This window comes from Macrosteles quadrilineatus, unplaced genomic scaffold, assembly GCF_028750875.1.
Source record: "Macrosteles quadrilineatus isolate MER2022 unplaced genomic scaffold, UCM_ALF_1.0 Scaffold_5__1_contigs__length_97177068, whole genome shotgun sequence".
Lineage (NCBI taxonomy): Eukaryota > Metazoa > Arthropoda > Insecta > Hemiptera > Cicadellidae > Macrosteles > Macrosteles quadrilineatus.
Window position 1 is genome coordinate 75,295,759 of NW_026542598.1, and position 24,852 is coordinate 75,320,610.

General features: G+C 38.2%; 1 protein-coding gene across 4 annotated transcripts in view; it reads right to left on the bottom strand.

The window, feature by feature from the left end:
• LOC128993893 (nuclear hormone receptor FTZ-F1) overlaps positions 1–24,852 on the bottom strand; it is a 170,939-nt gene that overhangs the window by 12,820 nt on the left and 133,267 nt on the right. For all 4 annotated transcript variants that reach the window (XM_054417966.1, XM_054417968.1, XM_054417967.1 and 1 more), the window contains one exon: positions 2,892–3,592. In XM_054417966.1, the coding sequence (XP_054273941.1) occupies positions 2,892–3,592 (701 nt within the window). The remainder of the gene's footprint in view (positions 1–2,891; positions 3,593–24,852) is intronic.

Below are 24,852 nucleotides of genomic sequence, written 5' to 3' on the forward strand. Positions count from 1 at the left end.
GTCATAAAACATACATACATCAAACTAAATGACGGGAAAATTCAATTATTGAGCACACGGGACGCAGCATTGATTTAAATCGTAATATTTTCTTCTAAAATAGTTTATAATGTTTAAAAAATATAAAATGTACTACAGGTTACGCAGGACTACAATTTAATTTTTTTTGTCCTTGGACGCTAGGCACGAGTTCGAGATTGTTTTTCACATTACTTCAGGCTAGACCTATATCACAGCCACCTCTGGTGGCTATGCCTATATTTATAGGGGTTGTGGCATTATCACTTAGATAAAATCCATTGGTGATTTGGCGGGATTTGAGCCCGAGACCTCGGGCAACGAAGTCCGAGACCCCAACCACTAAGCCAGTAAGTATATTGATATTTCTGCCAATGATAAATGTTTAAATTTATAAAAGATTCAGAACAAAATACCCCTCAAATAAACATTGTGACGGAAAGTTAAACGAAAACGCTAAAGCATTTAGCCAACTTATCTTCCTAGCTCAAACTAATTGGAAAGATACCTTCAATTCATTCGCGATGAGTAATTCAAGCGAGGCGCAAGACTCATATCGTCCATAAAAAAGTCGAAACGACGTCTTAAAATCCCCTAAAATCAAGGCGTATAAAAGACCAGACCCTTGCCCCAAAATAACCGCAGAGTACACAAGAACATTACGTAAACCTTTAATTAAACACCATGTAACACATCGTACACTTTCATACATATTGTAAGGGAGGTATAAAAGAGAATTGGCAACACTGGCGCTTGAGCCGGGCGCGGGCTAAGTTGCGTAACTAGCTAAGTGTTGCGGCAGGCGTACCACGTGTACAGTGTTGCCAAACTGTGCACCATTCATCATGGCACAGCCACCGCCACATCGATAACATTGTTTACACCACCCCCGCTACTGTCACTACCACTGCCACTATGATACCAGTACCAGCACGTGGTGGTCTGGACGTGCCTATAGACTCTAGACTGGGCAATAAGTTAACTCCTGAACTGGTAGAAGGAACAAAGAGTAGGCCTAGTCGAGTCCACACTCCACAGTAGACGACTGTCGACTGTTAACGTTAGGCTACTCTATAGTCTGTGGCCGAACTGTACAGGGAAATTATTTTTATTCTGAGATTGTCACGTCAAGACGCTTCTAGAATTAGTACACCCTTTTCGTGGCACATTTTTTTTTTTTTTTTTAACTATCTAGATAAAGAAACGCTTTTAGAATTAGTATACCTCTTTCGTGGCACAATGTTTTTCTTTGAAAATTATCTAGATAAAGTAACGCTTTTAGAATTAGTACTGTATACCTCTTTCGTGGCACGATGTCTTTTCTAAAAAAAAATATCTATATAAAGTAATGCTTTAAGAATTAGTATACCCCTTTCGTGGCACAATGTTTTTTTTCTTTAATAAATTATTTAGATAAAGTAACGCTTTTAGAATTAGTATACCCCTTTCGTGGCACAATGTGTTTTCTTTGAAAAATTATCTAGATAAAGTAACGCTTTTAGAATTAGTATACCCCTTCGTGGCACAATGTTTTTTCTTTAAAAAAATATCTAGATAAATTAACGCTTTAAGAATTAGTATAGGCCTACCCCTTCCTGGCACAATGCGTTTTCTTAAAAAATTATAAAGATAAAGTAAACACAAGGATACTTTCATTTGGTTTGGCTATTTGAACTGATTGAGAATCAAAAGGGAGGCCACTTCATCATAAGCATTAAACGCTTTGATGTTATTAGCTAAATGAATAATGAAAGACTTCCAACGCTCCTTTTAATTTTACAGGAATAACGTCTGAATGTGACTAATTTGGTGAGTGCAGATGTGGCTGTCGAAACCCATAGCCTTTGGAACATCTTATGTATGTATTGTATCTACCGTCTTTTAACACTTAAAGTGTGCATGTAAATACATCGGAGTATTGTCGGAAGAAGCAGTTTTTTTTTCAAGCCAGACATAGAGGGATTCAAAAGAATGGCCAACTCAGCGGCCATGAAAATGCTCCCAATGTAACCAGAATAACTAAGATTTTCAAAGGAGCCAAAAAATACCAGTTCGAGATTGGCCTTTAGGAACTGCTCTAGAAAACGTCGTAAATTTTATCTTTGGGATAGCAAGAGGCAAAATTTGTGAAATTCGTACCCGCCACCCCTGTTTATAAGGGAGGTCTACGATATGAAGGCATGGTGGAAATGAGTGGGGGGGGGGGGGTGAAGCAAGTGCCTCGCCGTGAAGAATCGCCGTTGCAGACAGTTGCGAAAAGTCGCTTTCACTTTCAACTGATAAGCAATACTTAAGGCTACACATCTACACACTGTGTGGCCGCGCAAGCAAACACACACTTGTCAAAGGATGGTCCGGGTATGAGTTGGCATTAAACACTAATGTGTCAAAGACATTTTACTGCCGGTTTTAAATTATAAATGGTAGTTAAGGAATAATGTCCTACTTAAATGGAAAACCTCACGTATATGATAAAGGTATTAAATCAAGGTATATTATCTTTGCTGATGATGTTCAACATGATTTCAATCTGTGATAGCACTTTTTTCCCTTCTTCCCTATTGTTTACGAATTTTCGTTCAATCGTCTATACTCCTTTTATCTATGGTTCAATCAAGAACACAATACACCCGAGAAGAAACCAGTGTACGTAGTTCTACCTCAGTACTGAGGAAACCTTATATGTACAGTCGAACCTCGCCAACAAGACTTTCAGGGTATTATTAAAAGAGACTTGTTATCAAAGTTGACTTGTTCTCGAGGTTTGCCATTCATTAGGGGTAAAATTAATTCTATGGGATTTGAAAATAGCTTTCGTTATCTTACTTAAAGACTTAATTAAACATATTAAAAGAAATCATCACTGAGCTTACCTTTAGGTCCTTGAAAAACACAGAATTTCTCGCCCAATCCACTTGCGAGAACAGATTTTGGTCCAACACTTTACACATGAGTTCGAAAAGGTCCACTTCGCACTGGTTGTACGTTTGGTTTTGCAACAGCCCGTACAATGAGTTCTGCCACTCGCGGTCATCCACGGATTGCACAAAGTCCCTGATCATGGGTGAGATCTTGGATTGACTGGGGGCGGTGTTGGCGGGGGCGGGGTTGGAGGCGGCGGGGGCGGCGTCGAAGGGCGAGTGAGGCGAGTGCGAGGGGGTCGTGCTGTTGGGTTGTCCCCACAGCTTGGCGTGCTCCTGGGGTTGTTGGCCCGAGGTGCCCGCGCTGGGCGGTTGTTGTTGAGGGTTGTTGTTGTTGTTGACCACCATACTACCCAGACCCGCCTGACCCAGCGCCACTGCTATAGGTGACGGCGAACTGTCCGGCGATGACGTCAGCGACGACACCTGTGGTATCTGGATCTCCTGTTTGATGTGCAGGCTGGCGAAGGGTGAGCTGCTGCCGGGGTAGCTGAGCGTCACTCCCTCCCCTAGCGCGTACTGCGCCGCCGACCCTCGGATGGTCTGGATGGCGATCTGTCTTTGTCTCATCATCTGCAGCTTCCGCGCTCTGTCTCTCTTGTACATAGGTCCGAATTTGTTCCTCCCTCCTCGCATCCTGTCCGCTCGTACCGCTGCAACAACACCACACATGCGTTAAGATTGTGAAACAATTTATTTTCAAAATGGATCATTTTTGAGCAAGTCTTAAAACAAGTTAAACTAAAATTATATTTTCGATGGCAAACATGTAGTTTACAATCAAAAAACCAACCCGATCCGCCTCAAGAACACCTTGCAAAACTGGCTGCAAGACATACATACCCTCACACTGATATAATGTTATACAAACATGACTTAAGATTTATTTGGTCTTTTAGTAAAATATTGCGAAAACATAACTAGTAGCCTAAAAATTATATCATCACGCTTGTCCGACTCTCCATTAATTTGTTTAAGAAAGAATGTCTGAAATACGCAACCACAGTACAACAAGGAGATTAAAAAACTATAAATACTTGTCACTATCCTAATGACATTTTACTTCAGCTAATATAAAGTTTGCACATTTACCTCACTTCTATTAGGAATATTACGTGTATTATATACAAAAAATACTTAGCATTTTAGATAAGTGTAAATAAATGTTATGTAAAGTAATGATTTAATTCCTCACAACTATGTTGACCAACCAATGGAAGCAATAAAATCCCGATAGCGTGTGGCTAATATCACAGCATAAAGAACGAGAGATAAAAACCATTAAACTTTATTGTGTACTACTACTGAGCTAATAGACAAGTGTGTAAACTGAATAATCACAATAAATCAACATATATTTTACTTGAAATATTTTTAATGCTCGAAAATCTTATCAACGCAAAAACCCAATTACTAATAAATGCACGTCACGGCGTAATCGTTATCAATTGCAGTTTAATTAATGATACAAGACGTAACAGATAACGTAACTCAGATAACAAGGAAGGTATCGGTAAAGTGAGCTAATGTATGATAAAATGTATGATTCGTCTACAGTCTACAGGCACAATGCCAACCAGACGATGTTATTGTAATCGTAAGGTTATCTAATGAATTTCCTACTCATTACAGTGGAAAATAAAATTTACACATTTTAACAATTCATTCGAGATAAATAAGAGTGCTGTGATTATGAGTAATTAACTAACTGCAACTAGTTGCATAGTTGCATTATGATAGACAAGAGAAAAATATATGTAGCTATGACAAATTAATATTAACTAATAAAGATTAAGAACGTGGAATCGGTGGCACAATCTGATATTGATGATAAATAACCAAAACGTCAATTCCTCCACAGCCTACCCAAAATATAATCCACTTTTTGCTTCGTATTTTAAAATGTGTCACCAAATTATTATATCAACTGGCACCCCCTTCCCAGTAAACTATCGGATGTATTCACTGCATTGAAAAAATCGTAACAAAAATTAATTTCAATGACAAAATTGTTTTACTAATTTCTTCTATTAATTTGAGAGGCGTACAAAATTTGATGTAGCAGTTGAGTTTCGGTGTTGTTATCATACAGTGACGTCACACCTGAATGATAACATACATAGAAGCTACTATCTTATCTCAGGTAACCCGTCTTTTCTGTAAAATAATGTACAGTAAAACTAGTAAAATATATTATTTACGTGATGATAAACATCCATGTTTGCCGAAGGAAAGATTTGATTAAAACACGATCAAATTCGTGATTATTAACGCCTGCTAAGTATTGTGAAATTCAAATTAGTGAAAAAATTTAATAGATAAAATAGCTCAACCTTGACGCATTAACAACCCCATAAACAATATCGTGACACAGTTGAAAAAATAAAGAACAAAAAAGATGAACAAGCTAAATAAAACACATGTTTGTACAGTATTTGCTTGGATCCAAAATTTTAAGTTATGTTGGTAAAACAGCTCGAATGTTCATTTGGCACAGCAGCTTGCAAAGTCTTCTGGTATAATAGTTCAAGGAGTGGTTCCAAAATCTTCATACAGGTAAACCATCTAATGAATAGTTGGAGTATTATTTTAGTTGAGTGGTTTTTAAATTATAGAAAGAAGATTCTTTTGCTTTTTGGTAATCAGATCTAAACAAATGCTCTTTACGAGTTCATATTAGTGGACCAGCATTACCCCTGAAGAGACCCTGAATTACACGGGACGTGATCGTGTGAAGTTCCAGAGAGCTAAAACCTACTACAGTATTGCTGTTTCACAATTTGTCCACTTCTAATTTTTTCTTCGGTCCCAATATGGAGTTTCCTACAAACGACTTGATCCATCAACAAGATCTTGTATGAGCTCACTACCAACGCCTGGATCAAGATGAGTGGAGTATCCTCCTCCGTGGGTTGAAGAGACCATAGAAGAAATCCAATGGGTTCATCACTGCCAAAAGTCAAACACATCTTGTCTTCTTCATAGGCCATCATAAAAATCTTGTGTACCGTCCGACCCCGGCAGCACTGATCACTCACTGGTTGGTCGGTGGTCAAGGTCCACTATTCTCGCCGGGGTGGCGCATGGCGCGGCGACGAGCGACGACGCACAAGGCACAAGTCTGCTATTATTACGCCAGGCAGCGTCGTCGAGCCGTGATTCGCGGTTTCAAGGTCGAACAACGCGCCGTTTCCGCCGGGCCAAACCCAACAACCGCCTACCACACTACCCTGGTATTCTAATCATATCTGGCCCGCCGCCGCCGCCACACCCTAGTCTCTCGCGCTTCCAGCGAACCGGCTGCACGAGGTAGAGGACCTTGAACAAGGGTAAAGGATACTGTGATAGGTCGCGTGATGATCAGGAACATTTCAAGTATGGCCAGCCACTAAGCCACGGCTGCACGAAGTAAAAGACTTTTGGAAAAGGGAAAAGGACCAGATGTTGCTGCCAAATGGTTAGGGCGTTCGCATGACAATACGAAAATTGCCAATTCGATAGGAAGAACAATTAAAGCACAAAAAGGAACCAAGTGATATTCCGCACTAAACCAGCTGAGGTACAGAACCAAAGAATATAAGCAATTGAAGCTAGTAGTTAGAGGGTTTACCTAGTAATCCTAAAGGTGTTGTCTATTCGTTACCGTACAGAGTTTCGTAACGAAGAAACTGAAGCACTTTTAGCACTATCAGTCAGTGCTTTTAGGTTGGAAGCATGTCAAGCTGGGCTAAATAAGTGATCCCGGCTAAGTATAGTAATTCTGTAATGTTACTGGACACGTGTAGTGCAAACCTGTTCTGCGTAGATGAATATACCTGTTGGTTGACTAAGTCATTAACCAAGAATCCTGTTTAAGAGTCGACAGTTTACAATATCCCCAGTTTTCATAAAGTTATGGAATTCGTTATTTTCAATCTTAAACTCTAGTTGAGTGTAGCAGTCAAAACTTCACCGAACTAAGAATAAGTGCAAAGTCAATTGAAAGGCCAAAACTGTTCCAATCAAAACGAAAAGTAACAATGGTTGCATGATGAAATGGCATTACCCAAACAAAGATAAAAACCCTTCGTGTACATGAAAATTCTCGAAACACAAAATAAACTCCTGCAGACACGAAAAATCTCCAAAATGTTATCACTGTGTCTACTTTAGTGGTGCATAGTAGGGTGGAACAGATTAAACTCAGTTGGGTGTGATTAAATATAAAACAAAAGCAACTAGACTGGTAATGCAAAGCGCAATTTATCACCGCAAATCCATTGCAAAGGTGCAGTTTAATGATGCGACTCACGCCACGGCCAGATAAGTGACCCTGGTTGGCGTGTTGCAAGGCCAAAGTCACGACCCCTGGTGACCTGACCTACCCCTACCTGGCTTGTATCGACCCTCTTACCAACGCCACGTGGCCGTCACCCCTCGCAAACACCTCCTTACAATCACTACCCACTATCAGCCGCCTGCAGTTGTACCTTGTCTATAATGCATTTTGATAAAATGACAAATTTGTATAAAAAAACTATATATCTTTGGTTAAGGCTTGCCACATCGGAGTTAGTGAGCACTGATAAGCTCTTCAGCAATATGAAATTAAATTGTAAATATTGTGTTACAGTGATATATTCTGACGTACTGTACTATGATTTAAGGGAATAATACTTGGGAGAATATTTCTTTAAAATTACTTTAAAAAAAACTTAAGAATACGATAGGCATGCATGAAATGAAAAATTAAAATGTGAGTATTACGACAATGGACTACTTTTCAGACCTAGGTCTGTTCAAACGAACAGAGGATTGGGGTTCGAAGACTTAAGGAGGACTTGGACAGGTCTAGAGAAAAAAAAAAAAAAAAAAAAAACATGTGACATTAGAAAACTAACTGTAAACAGTTGTAGATTAAATTTTCGAATGACGTTCCTAAAGAAAGAATTTGTATTTGACTTGGAAGAAATGCACTCAATGAGGACTTTGGACAAAACTAGAAAACAAGAAATATCATAAGGAAATCAAAATGTGTTGCTAATAAGGAATGCACTTTGGAATAAGTCTAGTACGTGTATGACTACTAAAAGGAGAATTTAGTCAGACCTGGAGGATACACGATCCATGTATCAGGGGACTAAATTGTGAATATTACAATTGACTACAATTTAGGACTGATGAGTTAGCAAAAGGATTTGGAGTAGGTTAGGAGGAATTGTTCGCAAGGAAGACTTGGGCAGATCTAGAGAACTGAGGCATTCGAAATAATTTTTGAATGTTACGATGATGTATTTAAATCCGGAACGATGTTCGCTTGAGTATTTTGTTTTGTAATATACTTAGGAAAATGCGTGTATTTGGGGAGATGTTTAGGCGTATATGGACCCCAAGGTTCAGTCAGCTCCAGGGGTAAGACTCATTGTGACTATGGATTAAATTCCGGACCAAAATTAAGAAGATTCGAGGACTTCAGATAGATCTATAGAACACATGGAAAGCAGCTTTTACCAATGTTCGAGCGAAGGAAGGATTTGTATTTGACTTAGAAGACATGTACTCAAGGAGGACTTTGGGCACTCCTACGTCGATGATACACTATGGAAAGCTGTTTGAACCAATGTTCGAGCGAAGGAAGGATTTGTATTTGACTTAGAAGACATGTACTCAAGGAGGACTTTGGGCACTCCTACACACTATGGAAAGCAGTTTGGACTAATGTTCGAGCGAAGGAAGGATTTGTATTTGACTTAGAAGACATGTACTCAAGGAGGACTTTAGGCACTCCTACACACTATGGAAAGCTGTTTGAACCAATGTTCGAGCGAAGGAAGGATTTGTATTTGACTTAGAAGACATGTACTCAAGGAGGACTTTAGGCACTCCTACACACTATGGAAAGCTGTTTGAACCAATGTTCGAGCGAAGGAAGGATTTGTATTTGACTTAGAAGACATGTACTCAAGGAGGACTTTGGGCACTCCTACACACTATGGAAAGCTGTTTGAACCAATGTTCGAGCGAAGGAAGGATTTGTATTTGACTTAGAAGACATGTACTCAAGGAGGACTTTGGGCACTCCTACACACTATGGAAAGCAGTTTGGACTAATGTTCGAGCGAAGGAAGGATTTGTATTTGACTTAGAAGACATGTACTCAAGGAGGACTTTGGGCACTCCTACGTCGATGATACACTATGGAAAGCTGTTTGAACCAATGTTCGAGCGAAGGAAGGATTTGTATTTGACTTAGAAGACATGTACTCAACGAGGACTTTAGGCACTCCTACACACTATGGAAAGCTGTTTGAACCAATGTTCGAGCGAAGGAAGGATTTGTATTTGACTTAGAAGACATGTACTCAAGGAGGACTTTGGGCACTCCTACACACTATGGAAAGCAGTTTGGACTAATGTTCGAGCGAAGGAAGGATTTGTATTTGACTTAGAAGACATGTACTCAAGGAGGACTTTAGGCACTCCTACACACTATGGAAAGCTGTTTGAACCAATGTTCGAGCGAAGGAAGGATTTGTATTTGACTTAGAAGACATGTACTCAAGGAGGACTTTAGGCACTCCTACACACTATGGAAAGCTGTTTGAACCAATGTTCGAGCGAAGGAAGGATTTGTATTTGACTTAGAAGACATGCACTCAAGGAGGACTTTGGGCACTCCTACACACTATGGAAAGCTGTTTGAACCAATGTTCGAGCGAAGGAAGGATTTGTATTTGACTTAGAAGACATGTACTCAAGGAGGACTTTGGGCACTCCTACACACTATGGAAAGCAGTTTGGACTAATGTTCGAGCGAAGGAAGGATTTGTATTTGACTTAGAAGACATGTACTCAAGGAGGACTTTGGGCACTCCTACGTCGATGATACACTATGGAAAGCTGTTTGAACCAATGTTCGAGCGAAGGAAGGATTTGTATTTGACTTAGAAGACATGTACTCAACGAGGACTTTAGGCACTCCTACACACTATGGAAAGCTGTTTGAACCAATGTTCGAGCGAAGGAAGGATTTGTATTTGACTTAGAAGACATGTACTCAAGGAGGACTTTGGGCACTCCTACACACTATGGAAAGCTGTTTGGACCAATGTTCGAGCGAAGGAAGGATTTGTATTTGACTTAGAAGACATGTACTCAAGGAGGACTTTGGGCACTCCTACGTCGATGACCGCAGACGGAGGCGCGTGGCGCGTCTTGTGTAGAAACGTCCGATAATTGATTATGCAACACGTACGTAGAAGGACGACCTCTGTTGACAGAAACCGAAAGTTTAAACATTAGATTTCACCGGTCAGCTGTCCCCTGCTCAGCTCAACTCCGAAATGGAATTTTAACACTCACTTCCGTCTATTGTATCGAGCAGCGGGTGTCGCGTCACACGCCTACTACATACACACGGTGAATACACTGGTCTAGTTTGCAGCATTTACACTGTTAATTGTCTAACAATTGTTCTACAAACGAAAGAAATGATATTATGCTTTAATATATTTTGTAGTTGTTACACGAAATTAATACAAGGCCTAGAAAAAATAAAAAGGCGAAAACAAAAAGCTATAAAGGTATACGCTTAAAGGCGTATAAGAAAATTTTCTTCGCGAATCGTTGTTGAATATTTTTGACTGTCGAATATTTATACTGTTATAGTCTCCTGGCTCGCCTGTGTTACGGTGAGCTCCATGAGTTTGCGCACGATTTTCCGCAATAATAGTGATGGAAATAATCAATATATCAACTTAGCCAACATGGTTATGATACAATAGTTAAATTTCAACGCCTAACAAAACGAACAGTGGAGTTTACATTTACATCTTCTTGATAATCAAGAAATCAAGTGTCTCGTAGTTGACAGTAGGCTTAATAGTACTGTATGATAACTACAGGTAGTATGTTTTAACATCCGATCTACGGCATCGCATAATGCGCAAATTTATGATTTTTTTTCGCTACGGCCCATAAATTATGTTGTTACAGTGACTACAAAGGTTAAAGGATCGATTGACTTTGAGAAGAGGTTCCATAGATATTCAGTGAAAAGAGTCTATTGAGTCGAATATTGTGGATTTTCATTCAGGGATTTGTGTCTGATGATTTGGACATCCTAAAATACAAGGAACCTCGTTTAATATTTTGACAGCCAACTCACGAGACTGTGCATGGCGCACGTCAAGGTCACAATTACCTGTGGGAAAAGCTTAAATCTCCATTGTGCAATCCCGTCAGATTGGCCTGGGAACTCGACAACACACAACAAGATTTCTTGAAGTTGAGTGTTTTATTCAATCTTGATTGGTGGCTTTCGTAAAAGTAATGTTCACAACTTTTTAAAAGCTGGATTAATGAAATGTGTTCTATAGCATTCAATAAAGTACTCAAACGTTGAAGCCCATGAGTGGATATTTCACTTAATTTGCAGAAAAACATTTTGACACCATCTACAAAAAATCCTAACCTTGAGACATTTTGCCAACACAGAATAGACGAAAAGATGCAACATTCAACATGAACAAAAACAAAATCTCGATTGTTTTGGCAAAGACCCGAGGTTGTAGATGGTCAAGGGCGTCAGCACGTCAGTGGTCAACCTTGCCGCATCAGCACACTACACATAGGCCTGCTGAAATGCTGAGGCAGCAAGACCTTCTAGCGTGGTGATTGTTGACAAACATTACATTCATACTGACCAGTCACCTTGAGAATGACCTAGGCAATTTGATACACTCATCATGGCGGCGTGGCGTGGAAAACTGCTTCTGGTGCAAGAACACGGGTCAGGAAAATACATGGCCGTGACAACAATAGACTAGAATGCCAGAGAGACATAAATATAAAGCGAAAGCTATTGGCATTAGTCTTATATACTTGTAAGCTCGTTAAGTACAGGCCAATAAACTGTGAAAATGGATTGTAAAGTAAATACGTCCAGGATAACGGAGAACGTCATAAATTGCAATTTTTTGCATACACCTTTTCTAGCTACGGAGATTGCTCTACTGGCCATCTCATTAACATTGGCAATCATTCTCAAGATAGCATGTTGCGTTGCAACGTATAATTAACTATAACAAAATCACACGCATTTGTTTTCATGGAAAGATCAATCGCATTTTTTCAATTTAAGGTGAGAACAGTTATGTCACGAGATAAATAAGTATTACTCTGATTACGATATTGAGGAAACAATCAACATTTTGTGCCTTTCCCTGAAGAAGCACAAGATGCCTGTGACAAATAATGTATTCAATTTAAAAATTAAACGTGTCAGTGACCCAATTACGTTTGACGAAGATCTACTATATCATAACACTTGCCAACTCTACAAGTTGACGTGATCATGAGCCATCACAGTGCTTTTCCAAAAAATATATTTGGCATGTGGCATCCTAGTGTTTAGTGAGGCTAAAGAAAGATGGTCATCTCAGTACTTTTCAAAGAGTACATAGGGCATGTTGAAGTGACGAGGATCCATCCACAGACCTTTCTGGCATGAGACAAGTTGGATCAAAATTAGGTGTTTTTTTTAAAGCTACAAATCAAGATGAGTAGTAACGTAATTTTGAAGCATTTATGAGGCGAGGTGGACTGAAGAGCCATTTCAGTGATTTCTGAAGAATGGATGAGGCAAGTTCGCAAGTTGAAGACCTTATGAGCAATCCAAACGTATTTTAAAGATAAAAGACAACAAGAACTATTACCAGCGTAAGATTAATCAACGTGGCAAGATACAAAGAAGTGGTAACTGACCACCAGCCATTGCTGATACTGCTTCTGCCCCTCGCCCATCGTAGTTGTCCTAGTCAACTGAGCCGGGTGTCGCAGTTGATAGGCCAATTTATGAATTAGCCCGCTCATCTACTAACCTCTCCTTGCCCTTCGACCCAACACATACACCATGTAGAGCCAGTGTTGCCAACGACAATATCAAACTGAGAAAATGTCATAGATACGCCGTCAAATACACGAATTAGTAAACACAGTTAATTTTTTGCAACGAGGTGTGTACTCAGAAGTGGTTCACCTTCCTATGGAGTATATGAATATTTACAAGAATCACAAAATCTGACGACATATTCTTGATTATTTAACTAGACCTTAAATGGTCAAGTCACTTGAGATAAAGACAGCACCTTAATTTGATCAAGAATCTAAAAACAAAATGTCACTAAAAAAGTATACCGGTAATTGATTTATTAGAGGCCTACAATCGTTGAACCCTTTTTCTTACTATTGTTCATTGATCGCGTTTTCTAGGAACTATTTCAACATGTTATAACATCAAACGCCGGCCAGCGTATCATTACCAATTTACAACCGAAGTGATCTTAAACACTTATGTTACACACCTAAGGACCTAAGGAATTATAATTTAGTTTTGCCCAGCGCAACATAAACCCGGGAGAATATATGGGAAATCTAAAATACTGTTTTACTAAGAAGTGCAACAGTAAAATATGAAAGAATGAGTGAGGTGGTAGTTAAATTACGTAGCGCGGGTGAGCGCATCCAGCGGCGGTAATTGCAGGAAGCGGCCTCCACTGGGCTACTGCGCATGCGTTCACACTACTCATGCGCACAGCCGCAGTCAACTACTGGGCAGTACGCACGTGTTCTCATTGCGCACCGAAAAACAACGCGCGTAAACAGAACTAATAAGTTAATAGTAGTTGTTTTAAAGAAAATCTGAACAACTTATACAAGCTTACATGTTTGCCTCACTCTCAGATGACTTCCGGATTAATTGAACGTTGAGAGGAATAGCTTAACAACTGAGAACTAGACCAATGATGTTATTGATTAAAGTAAATGCGTTATTCTTGTTTGCATACAAAAAAACTATTAAAACTACCCGACATATTACTTAAAACATGCCAAAAACTGTAGTGTACCTACATTTAATTGTTGTTACTGTACTAAAAACCTAATATGTATTTTGTTTTTACGAACAGTGTTTTAATGAACTGTATGTTAGCTTTAAAAAAAAAAATGCATTTTAAAGAATAAAGATCAATCACATACGTCGAAAACATTTGATTTGAACAACAGGAACATAAATTCAGTAAGATTAAAAATTTATAAGACAAAATAACACACACTTGCTAAAATGTTTTGGGAAAAACTTAGCAGTCCCACACTCGTGATACTGAATAAATTAACTGGTAAATATTTGATTATGACAAAAAGTGCACACTGGCATTTTCACAACAAGACATAACCTAGACAATAAAGATAACAGAAGATATACAACAGCAACCAGGCATCGCACACGACCGGGGAAAATTGGCGATGATTTTCCTGTGTTTATACATCATATGTTGAACACTTCCTTGATCGGTAGAAAACAGAGGCCTCAGAAAACGGTATAACTAGATAAACCCACGTTAAACAGTCAAAATAAGCCACAAGGTAATGATACCAACAATTAAAAACATATTTATATAATTTTGTAAGTTGTATCAGATTTGTATAATCCCAGCCACTTTTTGCAAATTTAATTTAGATCTTTACCCACCAAAAGAATAATTATTTTATATAATATATATTTAGAATTAACCCCCTACAGTACCCAAAAATACACAGTTTTAAATAAAATTGTCTCTTGCAGTTCAACGACATGCTCTAAATAATCTAAATAAACAAATTAGTGGTGCACATATTAAACCAAAGTTTTGTTTATCCTACGTATACTTGCCCAAATACTGTATCAGAACTGTATCCAATAGACCAACTAGCACTCACCTGCAAAAAACATGAAACATTAGTTACGATTTTTATTTACAACATTAAAAGTTTAAATTTTTAGTAATTTATATTGTTTGCAGTTAATATAAACTAATTTTATCATAATCGATGCATTAAAAATACACATACAAAAGACACAAGTTATATATAAATCAAACATACACATACAAGCAACAGAATAAAACTGCAAACCCCCACAGTAGTTTTTATAACATGTACTGTATTAGGATAGATTTGAAATATGAATCAAATCCGTCATTGTTGGAATAGTTTCAACGTTAAAATATTTTTTCTATTCGATGACTACAAGGTCATAACGTTCAATTGAATTATTTGTACAATTACAAGTTTCATAATTTAACACTACCGTACCATACTAGATTACTTATTTTTGCCAATACAACATCTTCATCTTAATAGTTGCATAAACGGCACAAAGGTACTTATTACTGTATTGATAAAGAAGAGTGTGGCTTATTCCAAGCATTTTAACTATGTATATTGTCTTTTTTTTTTAAATAAGGCAAGTTAAAACTATCTTAAATGTTTCACTCCACAGTTAAGAAAATGTTGAATATTTTGAAGCCGATCTGTTTGGTACCTAAGAAAACAACCCGCTAAAAACTGCAATGTTCCAATTTCATTTTTCTATTGCTGGGTTTCCCTGATTTTCTATAAAAAAAAAGATTAACCACGACGCGCAAAGCCACATAGCTTGACGAACCCAACGCATCAACTCCACATGTTTACCAAGACACAAATATATTCAGTTAAAACAGTGATAAAATGCAAGCACGACCATATACAGCAGTATACAGCATATAGTGAGTGGCTGGGCAATCTATGCAAGCCTTGACATGGATACAGAAGGCCGCGTCGGCCCGGATATATTCTACCTTGGTGTCTTGCCAGTCAAACCTAGAGCTAAATATCACAAATACTTCCTAGATAATCCAGGAAACCAACACTACTGTTCCGCATGCCTCAAAAACTATATATAGATATAGGTGGGTCAACACAGCAGTATGAACCCATTAGGTTTAATCTCCAATACTCTATACATGATCTAAGAGTCCAAAAACACCATGCCAGTTGACAACCAAAACGTTCCGCATGTATCGAAAAACTATAATGTGGATATAGTATGAAGTCCTTTAGAAATTCAAATATCACCAAAACGTCCTACATAGTCCAGGAAACTAGCTAATGCTAGTTGACATCCCGGCAATGAATTTCGCCCCAAAGCAGAACAACGAGCGACGCTGCGACATTGTCGCGGACACGAAACGCCGAGAAACGCGGGCCTGCGGACACATTTACGGAGTCATAACGACGATCGCACCGTGGCCGCGATTATTGGACCGACGATCGTACCGTGACCGCGAGTCATAACGACGATCGGGCTGTGACCGCGAGTCATACCGACGATCACGCCGTGACCGCAGAGTCCTACCGACGATCGCGCCGTGACCGCGGAGTCATACTGACGATCATGCCGTGATGGCGGAGTCATGCTGACGATCGAGCCGTGACCGCGAGTCATACCGACGATCGCGCCGTGACCGCGAGTCATGACGACGATCGCACCGTGACCGTGGAGTCATACCGACGATAACCCCGTGACCGCGGAGTCATACCGACGATCGCGCCGTGACCGTGGAGTCATACCGACGATCGCGCCGTGACCGTGGAGTCATACCGACGATAACCCCGTGACCGCGGAGTCCTACCGACGATCGCGCAGTAACCGCAGAGTCCTACCGACGATCGCGCAGTAACCGCAGAGTCCTACCGACGATCGCGCCGTGACCGCGGAGTCATACTGACGATCATGCCGTGATGGCGGAGTCATGCTGACGATCGAGCCGTGACCGCGAGTCATACCGACGATCGCGCCGTGACCGCGAGTCATGACGACGATCGCACCGTGACCGTGGAGTCATACCGACGATAACCCCGTGACCGCGGAGTCATACCGACGATCGCGCCGTGACCGTGGAGTCATACCGACGATAACCCCGTGACCGCGGAGTCATACCGACGATCGCGCCGTGACTGCGAGTCATGACGACGATCGCGCCGTGACCGTGAGTTCTACAGACGATCACCCCGTGACCCGCGAGTCACAAGTTTCTATAGGTACCTGTAAATTGTTACCCATTTTTTGGTTTTTATAGATCAGTGCCACAAATGGTAAAAATTGATTTCGTATGTCTTTTTTGGTAACTGCAATACAGTACTTTTTTATGCACAGAAAAAAATCCTGTCCCATCCCGTCCCAAAAATCGGGAAGGAAATAAAAATCCCGTCCCGTCCAGTCCCGAACTAAAATTTCAATCCCGTCTATCCCTAGTGTGTTTATATAAAGAAACTATAGTACATTTAAAGTTTTACTTCTGAAGACCTTGTTAACACTTATTAAGGTATGTGTATATATATACGTATTTAAAAAAAAGTAAATTTAAATAACCTGATTATGCCTACCCCTTAATAGTTTTTAGTTTTTTGTTTTAAAAGTAGGCTATACAAGTTATTGAAATTTACTTATTTTTTTTAACTATATTACTAGTAGCCCTAAAGAGTGAATATATATATATATATATATATACCGGTATATAAGTCATTATTTAGCTTTTTAGTTTTAGCGCTTGCGGACACATTTTGAGGTTTTCACAGGCCGTTGCAGACACGTAGGAACCATTCTGCTTTGGGGGAATTTCGCATGCATCCTACAACTATATGCCGTCATGTAAGTCAGTCAACACAACAATGCGAAACGGGGAAACGAGGTATTCACGTTATTATTACCACCAATCCTTCCTAAGTGACCCAGGGGGTATTTTCTATTAGATGGCCATCATTCTTTCACAGTGAGTGTCTTTTACTCTTGTAATAATGTATAGGTATCAACATGTTTTTAAATATCTTTAAAGATGCGAAGGTTAGGTTAGGTTTTGTTCGGTTTAGTTTAGTTAAGGACAATGTCAAATAAGGTAACATTTAACTTTTTATAAACGTATGGACGAAAAGGGTACAAACACAAATCGACGTCTTTGTAAAATAGTTTCTTGGAAACGCAGCAAAAAATCACAGCTTAAATGTTGTAACCACGAGACTATCTACACTAACCTAACATCGCATCTCACTGTGTAAGAAGTGGCGATCCTCTTGAAAGTACTCAATCCAGAACACCATACCAGATCGCATCCAAACTGTTCCGCACACCTCCAAAAACTATATATAAATATAGGTCGGCCAACGACAATGTGAGGACACTGGAATGTATGTGATTTATGTTGCTATGTATTACTTTGATGCGACACAAGTAATTCGCAATACCGGGATGCGCTGTCGGTTCGGAATTAAATTTAGAACGCAATTTGCATGCGAGTCAACAGCGGCAGACGCGCCCAAATCCTTCAGATCGCAAATCACCTGACCTTGAGTCTGTTCTTTGTGGTGTAACCGCTTTGCACTGATTATAGCTTTCTGGTGATGAATAGCTGGTAAGCACGGGGCTGCCACAATGTGCGACTAGAATACAACGGTTTGCCGGGATGCCATTGGGGATTCAATGGTTTTAGCAAGAGTGAGAAAATCAATAGTAAATACATCCATCGGTATTTTGGGACAACAAGTTAAATCTGCGTTTTTGTACTGTGACAAAAAATGGCGACTGCTAGGAGCGTTATTTAAGCGAAGATTTAATTTGAAAATATAGTAGGACGAAAGAGATGCTTTGTAAAGATTAATTCATTTGTCAGGAGTATAAAATTTTTATCACTACGAGTTAATTAATCAAGGTTTCCCAAGATTAACTCACGTTTTTCTACAAATAGCCTTCGGATTACATAGCTGGTACAATACATATAGTTATTCCACATACAATGTAATTATATAGGTAGTTAAAATAACATTTACAATTCTACCGCTTAGAGGGTTTTGAATATAGTTTGACAGATAATACCATACCGTATTTAATACTAACATTATTATGTTCTCAAAATTCCCCCAAAAGAATCTACACATAAGAGCGTCTGCAAAGAATATTATTTTATACCCACGATTACTTTTTCATTGATAGTTTATCAATATTACACTATTTACGGAAACCGGGAATCCTAATTCTGTTGTTAAAAATAACAATTTTATCAACAAAAGCACAATATCTGAAGCGACCCATTCAGGCGCGATAAAATGGCTTAATCGAAGATATTCTATACACAATAGTATTTTTACGCACGAGCGGTTTTTCAGATGATTTCCCTGAGTATCAACTATTTATTTAGTAAAAATTCAATCCATAATTAATAATGAATTTAAATTTAATTATGTTTCAAACGTGTTAAACAAACTTGCAAGAGCAATAAACCATCGCCAATGTTTTTGTTGTTGTTTTTGTGTTTTTCCCCCTTTGAGAAATGATGGAACCTAATTTAATGGTTTTTAAGGGAGGGGAAATTAAATAAAACAAAAACATAAACCAGCTTAGAGAATGTGCTTGTTAAACTAACCATTTGCCTAATATTTTCCTAATACGATACATGGTTTTGAGATGAAAAGAGCTATGTTGACAAAACCAGTTATTTCTATAGAAAAAATATTTATATGATTGAAAATGTCTCCAGGTTAGGAGACATGTTGCATCATTCTGACCATAATTAGATTTTTATAACTGATATAAACACAAACTGGTACACTGGTACAATTTGTTTAGGAAAAAATAATTTAGTACTCACGTTATCCTACAATAACTCTACAAAGAACATACTCCAGATTACAATGAGTCATAAAATCAAATTTGACCCTGCTTGCATCATGCGAGTTAGCTGGAAATCCTTATTAAGTTGATCATAAGCACTAACTTAGATTATAGAGATTTTACAGTGTGACTGGACCCTTAGTTTCAGAAAATCATTGTCTACCTTTAAAAATTATACTTCAACGAACAGTGGTAACAACTTCACCAAAACAACTAACTAACTTGTTGGGTGAGGTTAACAATTCCACCCAAATCCCTCCACAGTCTAGGACCTAGGAGTTGCTAGATCCGATGACCTATAGCGTTCCATTGAGCAATGAAATAATTGACGGTTCCACGTGGTCGGCTGCTGCGCAACGCCAAACGCGTAAAAAATAGTCCAGTCGAGTCAGCCTTTGCACGTACTGATGCCTCTGGACACCTGTTGCGATAAATCACGGACTAATTGTCATCTTGTTTTTGTTTTGCTGCATGCGACGCAGCGTCAGTTATTGCGTTAATAGTGACTCGATTAAGTGTGGTATTGCGTTTGTAGTTATTAGAAATACTGTCGGGGTTTTCGTAATTTCTTCCTTGCTACCCTAACTGAAATCTAATTTAAAAGTGTGTGGCCTCTGCCATTTGATCTATTTCTAGTGGTTATTTGTTCAATTTTTCATATGGGTACTTCAAGAATTGTGGCTGAAAGCTACACACCATTCAAATTGTTATTTTTGCTGCATGCGACGCTTATACTAAATGTAATAATGTGTCCGAAATAAATTAGAATCTTCGGTTTATTTGCGATGTATTTATAACTGCTATGATTACTGAAATTAAATTCTAACTTAAGTATGCGTTTTGTTTAATTCAAGCGATAATTCGGCCAACTTTAAATGACAAGTTTTAAAAGTTAAGTCCTCAATAATTGAAAAAGTCTTATTCAAAATAACAATGGTAAATACCATAAAAAGAATTAATTTTGTAATTATGTGTGTCATCATCTTTTGCTCGAATCAGTAAAAAATCGAATACCCTGTTGTCACACCTATCAAAAATAAAACACACAAGAGAAAGCTTTACGCAGATCATTTTAGAATATTGCACTTTTAGACTAAATATGTAAACAAAAATCAAGTAAAATTTCACAGAAATCGTTTTACGAATTCAAGAGGAAGCCACTTGTCTTATCCTACTGTATCAATTCTGTGAACTTTTTATCAGTTTTATTCCTTATCTACAACCTTATCGGTTTCAAAATGTATTATCACCATTACTAAAACATGCGGGGCACGTGCTGTCTCACTCTGTTTTATTATAAATTTATAATTATTAATCTGTAAAAATAGCAATGCATTTAAGTAAATAATTAAAAATAGCATGCCTACACAGGGTGACTTCAAACCATAATTATTTTTAATTCCACGGCATTTAAGACTACATAAAATAACACATTGCAACAATGCAGAAAATATTAGCTTAGATTACTTTTGTTTACTTTTGATTCTTTATCAACCACCACAATCTTTACTGTTATTCTCTTCTTTATCTTTCCCGGTTGATCTACGTCACAATGGTCACAACAACAGCGCAGCTTGACGTACAACAATGCTGTCACAGTTGTATCACAAGATCCAACAGCGCAGCTTGACGTACAACAATGCTGTCACAGTTTTATCACAAGATCCAACAGCGCAGCTTGACGTACAACAATGCTGTCACAGTTTTATCACAAGATCCAACAGCGCAGCTTGACGTACAACAATGCTATCACAGTTTTATCACAAGATCCAACAACAGCGCGCCACAGCCCGACCGTCGTCGTTTACACAAGTTTATTGTCATAACCATTTGACATTTGATATCTCCCTTATGCAAAACACTTTATTTTGTCAATGTGTAAAAGTAATTCAATTGACTGCATTCTGCTTTAACGATGAGTATAAAATACATCATGTGTCTGGATTTTCATAAGGTAAAATCTATTGGACCAAATAAGTTAAAAATTAACTAGGGCCTAATTAAAATTGTCAGTTTTTATTGTAAGGGGTTTTCCAATGTTAAAATATCCTACACGAAGTCAATGTTTATTATAGGTTGAAATGGAAACAAAAATATATTTTTTTGTTTTATTGTAGTTTTTTAAAGTTGAATGGAGATGATTCTAAAAAGTAAGGATATAATGTTAAAACTAAAGTAAGTACATATTATCTGGTGATACTTTAATTAATAATCATAGCCTAGTCCAATACAAGGCCGCGGCGAAACAAACGTAACGCTGCAGCCCAGGCCTACCAAAACACCTGATGCACTAATTCACCATGTAACTTCTCCGCAATATTAATGTTTACACATTTAATATTACTGTTACTATGGCAACAGGCTGACCGGAGCGACGTTGACCAACTCCGCGGCCTTGTATTAATCAGAAGAGGTTATGATAATGATCGATGATAATGCTAATTCTCTACAGGAACAATAACACATTCATTGACCAAACTACCCTATTGAAAAATCAACGGCAAGACAACTGTTTATTTACTACAGTATTCGAAGAGTAAATTTGGACCTGTTAGTCTAATGGCTTTGTTTAAAAAATATTTCTTTGATAATAATAATAATGATAAAATTGATTGAGCGACAAGTTATGAGGTCCCAAGTCCCAATTGTCTATTGGTATTCGGTGAGAGTTACTCTGTGTATGCATGTGACTTTCTCTATGGTGTAATGTCGACATTACTATTCGTACCGTCAATACACTGCCACCCCACCCTCCACAGTACTACAAATATCATCACTACTAGTAGTTTAATCAGCTTTCCTTTGTGGCTTACAAACGACTGACTAATAGGTGGAAAGTAATATTGCTTACACGATTATCAAATGCAAATGAGGTATATTAAAATAAAAATCAAATCCAGACAGATTGTAAATAAGAGACGAAACAGTTTATGTAGACGGATGTTAATTAAGTAACTTAAAAAACAAATCTGCTTGCAAATAAGTAGTTTTATTTATCTAATAATGGTCTTAAACAAACATGATCTCTGAAAATTTGTAAAGAGTATTGCAATGATTTGTGCACGGGTCCTCCTTTGAATTAAATAATTAGTTGTCTTCACATAATTTTAGAACGATCCATGAAACGAAAACCACCATTGTTATTTTGGCAATTGGTTAACATATAAGCTTGAAATACACTATTTTAGAAGTAGGTTTTAAGTCGTTAGGTTAAGCAATTTATTACATAGTTGGTATATTCTTGACAAAGAATATTATTAGAGAAACGTATTCAAAACATTTCTTTCAAACAAAAATAATTGAATACTTTAAATCCTGCAGCTACCCAGTATACAGACAATCTACCTACAGCGCATGCAAATACATTAAATATAAACAGAATACAAAAGTATAAAACCCAAAATGATTCACAACAGAATAAGAATTTTTGACTCACAAAAAATACGTTTTTGTCCCTAGTATGTAAATTTATGTGGAATTCCATTTGACAGAGAGGTGTTTGTCACATAAGGGGATGGGGCGGAGGGGTAGCGGGTAGGTCCCGTTACGGATTATAAAAACCCTCACAATACCCGTCTAGCGGCTGCGGCGGTGGCGGTGGTGGTGGTGGTGGTGCAGGTAGGAGATGTGGCAACGTCGCGATGAGACAGATATCGTGCGGTCTACCTGTGTAGTGTGGTCACTGCGCCGCCGTCCGCCGCACCTGTCTTATCATTGATATAACTGATAACAGGGATAACACGTCACGATTTGCATCTAATGATGAACGCGCAAATCGTAGATTGAGATAATTCATCCAAATAATCCAAAAGACAATCCTTTACTGCAGCACTCACTGTTCAACCACATTCTTATAAACATCACCCATAGATGCTATTAACCCACACTCGTCTCTAATGGGTGCTTTTTCAGGTTTAATGCACCTTACTTATTACTGATCAAAAGGCTAGGCCATACATCCCTGGCAACGTGAAATACGTATGTGTCAAACAATTAGTGAAAAGGTCCCCAAATTAATAGAATTGTGGGACCAAGTTAATGGATAGGAAAAAGCGCATACAGGAATAGTCCATGACAGACCATCGATGCATTAAGAAACGAAAAGTTCTTCCTCAGGGAAAAAATTGACAGTGTCTCAGTTTTCAAAGAAAAGTCAAATTGTTATAATAAGGAAACTGAAATCTGAAATTTCTGAAAGTACGAGTACTCTAACAGATGAACACCATTTGAGTTTAACTTGATTTTGTTTTTAGGCTTGTTTGTTCACTATTAAATTCGACTGCAAAATTAAACCAAATTTAAGGTAAAAAAATCGAGAATCAGTAATCATGGGAGTGCACGGCCTTCATGAGGCTAAAAGAATGTCATGCAGACGTCCAAATCTAACTTAGGTTAAAAGATCTGAGTAATCTAAGTCAATAAATTGCTAGGTGTTAGGTATTCTCTTTCTGAACTAATATCCTACAGATTGCACGGATGTTTTATATAGTAATATTTCTAGTAAAATATGTTGATGGGATATACAATTTATTTTGAAAACATCATTAAAGCTTTTTTTCGTCACAAGTTTACTGAAGAAAAAATATGCGAAGAATTGCTTAGTATTGTACCTTGCATCGAGTTTTTTTTTTCTTCAAAACATTCTTCATGTCAATTAGGAGAGTTTAATTTACATAAAAGCATGTAGACATTTTTTTCTAATTTATACTTTACAACTAGGAGCAAACTGCTTTTACATGACTGTCTGAGGCTGTGGTCCTTTAATTACATTACATATTTCAAACATAAGATTGCACTAGAATATCTCCTTTTTCCTCCCAGGGATTGTTACAATCAGCGCTACAATATATTCAAACAAACCGACAAATAATCACACCAATAATCACAACTTTTCAGAAAATTATTTTTGTTCCAATAATACCGTAGTAATGTTTATATAGATAATATTTTCTGTAACATAACACCATGTACTTTTTCATGTTTGACCACTTACATTCCATCGTTATTATCTAAGTGAAACTAACACTAATGCATGAATAAATAAACATTGCATTCCGCTTTAATGGCGCCACGGCCACCTAAATGTCGAGATTCCCACGTAAACATGCATCGGTTGATTACTTTTTGTTGCTAGAGATGATTTGATCGTGAGTGGTGGGAGGGGGAGGGAGCGGGAGGTAGTGGGGAATCGTGAGTAGATCTGGCAACACCGCACAACGCCGCCTGACACAGATCTATTATACTGTATACTGGCCGCATGTCACACACAACAGTGTATACGTACACACAACAGTTGGTTTACATATACTTGGTGTATAATATGAGACAAAGGTGAACGTTGGTAAAATAGTGCAAACCCTAAAAAGAATTATTTGGAAGGGTGATTTGGTAGCTAAAAATAGCTGAAGAGGT